A 3,193-nucleotide genomic window follows, 5' to 3' on the forward strand; every position below is an offset into this window, starting at 1 on the left:
TGGCTGGCATAGAAGCATAACCCGCCTCCATTCTCCGGATTTGTGCTTGGTTCTTCTCTTGCATCTTGGGACTTGTGATCATCATGCTGTGATGTGTGCCCAGAGAGGAATTGATTACCTACACAACCTGGATCTCACCGCATTTGGACATGACTGAGCCTCTTCAATGGGCTAGATATCACTGGCAGCGGCTGACTGGCGGTGAAAACAGGGACGATCATGAGAGGCCATACAGCTATTCCTCTTTGCTTGCCTGCAGGGGCAAGTCCTCCCAGACCCCCAGACTAGCAGGAAAGCACCGGGTTGTTGTTCCCCACCTCCAGCCCTTCAAGGACGAGTATGAAAAGTTTTCTGGAACCTACGTGAATAACAGAATACGGACAACGAAGTACACGCTTTTGAATTTTGTGCCAAGAAATTTATTTGAACAATTTCACAGAGTCGCCAATTTATACTTCCTGTTTCTAGTTGTCCTGAACTGGGTGCCTTTGGTAGAAGCCTTCCAAAAGGAAATTACGATGCTGCCTCTGGTGGTTGTCCTTACAATTATTGCAATTAAAGATGGCTTGGAAGATTACCAAAAATACAAACTTGACAAACAGATCAACAACTTAGTAACTAAAGTTTACAGTAGGAAAGAGAAAAAATATGTCGACAGATGCTGGAAAGATGTTACTGTTGGGGACTTTATTCGCCTTTCCTGTAATGAGGTCATTCCTGCAGATATGGTTTTACTCTTTTCCACTGATCCAGATGGAATCTGTCACATTGAGACTTCCGGTCTTGATGGAGAGAGCAATTTAAAACAGAGGCAGGTGGTTCGGGGATACGCAGAGCAGGACTCTGAAGTTGATCCTGAGATATTCTCCAGTAGGATAGAATGTGAAAGTCCAAACAATGACCTCAACAGATTCCGAGGCTTCCTAGAACATTCCAACAAAGAACGTGTGGGTCTCAGTAAAGAGAATTTATTACTTAGAGGATGCACCATTAGAAACACAGAGGCTGTCATGGGCATTGTAGTTTATGCAGGCCATGAAACCAAAGCAATGCTGAACAACAGCGGACCAAGGTATAAACGCAGCAACTTAGAAAGAAGAGCAAATACAGATGTCCTCTGCTGTGTCCTACTGTTGGTTATAATGTGTTTAACTGGTGCATTGGGTCATGGAATCTGGTTGAGCAGATATGAAAACGTACCCTTTTTTAACATCCCTGAGCCTGATGGACATGTCATATCACCAGTGTTGGGAGGATTCTATATGTTTTGGACCATGATCATTTTGTTACAGGTTTTGATTCCCATTTCTCTCTATGTTTCCATTGAAATTGTGAAGCTTGGACAAATATATTTTATTCAAAGCGATGTGGATTTCTACAATGAGAAAATGGATTCTACTGTTCAGTGCCGAGCCCTGAACATCACAGAGGATCTTGGACAGATTCAGTACCTCTTTTCTGATAAAACAGGAACCCTGACTGAGAATAAGATGGTTTTTCGAAGATGTAGTGTGGCAGGCTTTGATTACTGCCATGAAGAAAATGGTGAGTGTGGGGTTTCTATGAAAACCAGCCTTAAGATTGGTCATTTTTGCACCCACTTAATGATTTGGTAATTCTGGCACAGAAGTGCTATGTTTAATCATTGAGTACTTAACTCTTCTAAATGTGCATTGTTTCATTGTTGTCCCTTTAAAAGTTAGGTCAGAAGTTAGTAGGTCAGGAGTTAGTGGGTCAAAGTCAAAGTCTACTTCCATGGTTTCTTTTCTTTCCTTTTTTTTTTTGCCATGGTTTCTCTAAAAGGAAAGTAAATTACCAGTAGTCGTGGAAGGTTGGGGGTTGGATTTGGTGACAATGATATTGCATTATAGATATTTTTGAGAATCTAATGAAACTCTATGGACCATCTCCCTGAAAAATATTTTGAAAATAATTCCAAAGGGATGACAGTTTCCCCAGACCCCATCATTCAGCCCATAGGTATTCATTGGTCGTTGGCTGAGAATACCTAGTTTAAGAAGAAATAAGATGAACTGAACTTCTAAGGAAGTAAATATATAAATTGCAAGTTTCCTTTAAAGAATTGATCTTCATTAATTTTGTTATTTATAAAAGTAAGTGTACTCCTATGAAAGTAATTATGAGAAGTGTCCAAAACAAATTAACCTAGAAGTTAACCACCATTAATAATTTGATGAATATATAACCATCCATTTCTTTATGCATATTCCTGTATATGTGAAAATATATATTTGCACATTTCCCCTTTTATAAGTTAAAATATGTTGTAATAATGCTTTGCAATTTGCTTTTTTTATTCCTCATTATCTCATGGACCTTTTTCCAAGTCAGTTCATGACTTAACATTAAGTGCATGGTATTGCATTATATGTGGTCAAGCTTAGTTTGCTTTTATAACAGTACTTGCAATTAACATTCCTTATTCATTCAACAGATATTTTGTGAGCTCCTAATATGTGGCATGAGTCCCTGATCTCATGTAGCTTAGCATTTAAGGCAAGAAATAGACAAGATTAAAAATTATGATATACAAAATAAAATTCATCATGCAATATGCATTTCCCTACATACATATTTGTGCAATTATTTTTATAAGATACATGTCTAGCAACTGGATCCAGAGGTTTGCACATATAAAATTTTTATAGATCCTACAAAATTTATCTCTAAAATATTGTGCTAATTTATGTTCTCACAACCCAGAAAAATAACACCTATTTTTCACACCCAGCCATAATGGGATGAAGTTATTCTTTTTAATTTGTGAGTTTTGTGGTCATAGTTAGCACTTCATTGTCTTAATTTTTCTTTGATTAGTAATGAGATGTTTAACTGTTTAACTTTTTATATGTTTCTGGCCATTTGAATATCCTTGGTAGAGTGATTATGTCTTCCTATTTAATAAATGAGTTTTTCTTAGTAAAAAAAAAAAAAAAAAAATATATATACCTTCAATATGCATGAAATAAAAACTGACAGGAATAAAGGGAGAAGTAAACATATAGTTGGAAATATTAACAATTCTCCCAATAAATGATAAAACAGATAGACAAAAAAAAACACAATAGGGATATGGAATATTTAAACATTTTCAACCAAATTAACCTATTTGACATTTATAGAATACAATATCAACAACTGCAGAATACCAGTGTACATAGTACATGCAGCA

The 3,193-nt window shown here is 36.5% G+C and overlaps 1 protein-coding gene across 1 annotated transcript; it reads left to right on the forward strand.

The window, feature by feature from the left end:
* On the forward strand, nucleotides 1–1,617 carry LOC309793708 (phospholipid-transporting ATPase VD-like). The gene has a single exon (XM_082604404.1). It carries the CDS (start codon nucleotides 150–152, stop codon nucleotides 1,614–1,616), a length of 1,467 nt encoding a protein of 488 aa, XP_082460530.1. The 5' UTR covers nucleotides 1–149; the 3' UTR covers nucleotide 1,617.
* Nucleotides 1,618–3,193: the final 1,576 nt, after the last annotated feature.

Source organism: Mesoplodon mirus (assembly GCF_964341445.2).
Source record: "Mesoplodon mirus genome assembly, chromosome: 18".
Taxonomy (NCBI): Eukaryota; Metazoa; Chordata; class Mammalia; order Artiodactyla; family Ziphiidae; genus Mesoplodon; species Mesoplodon mirus.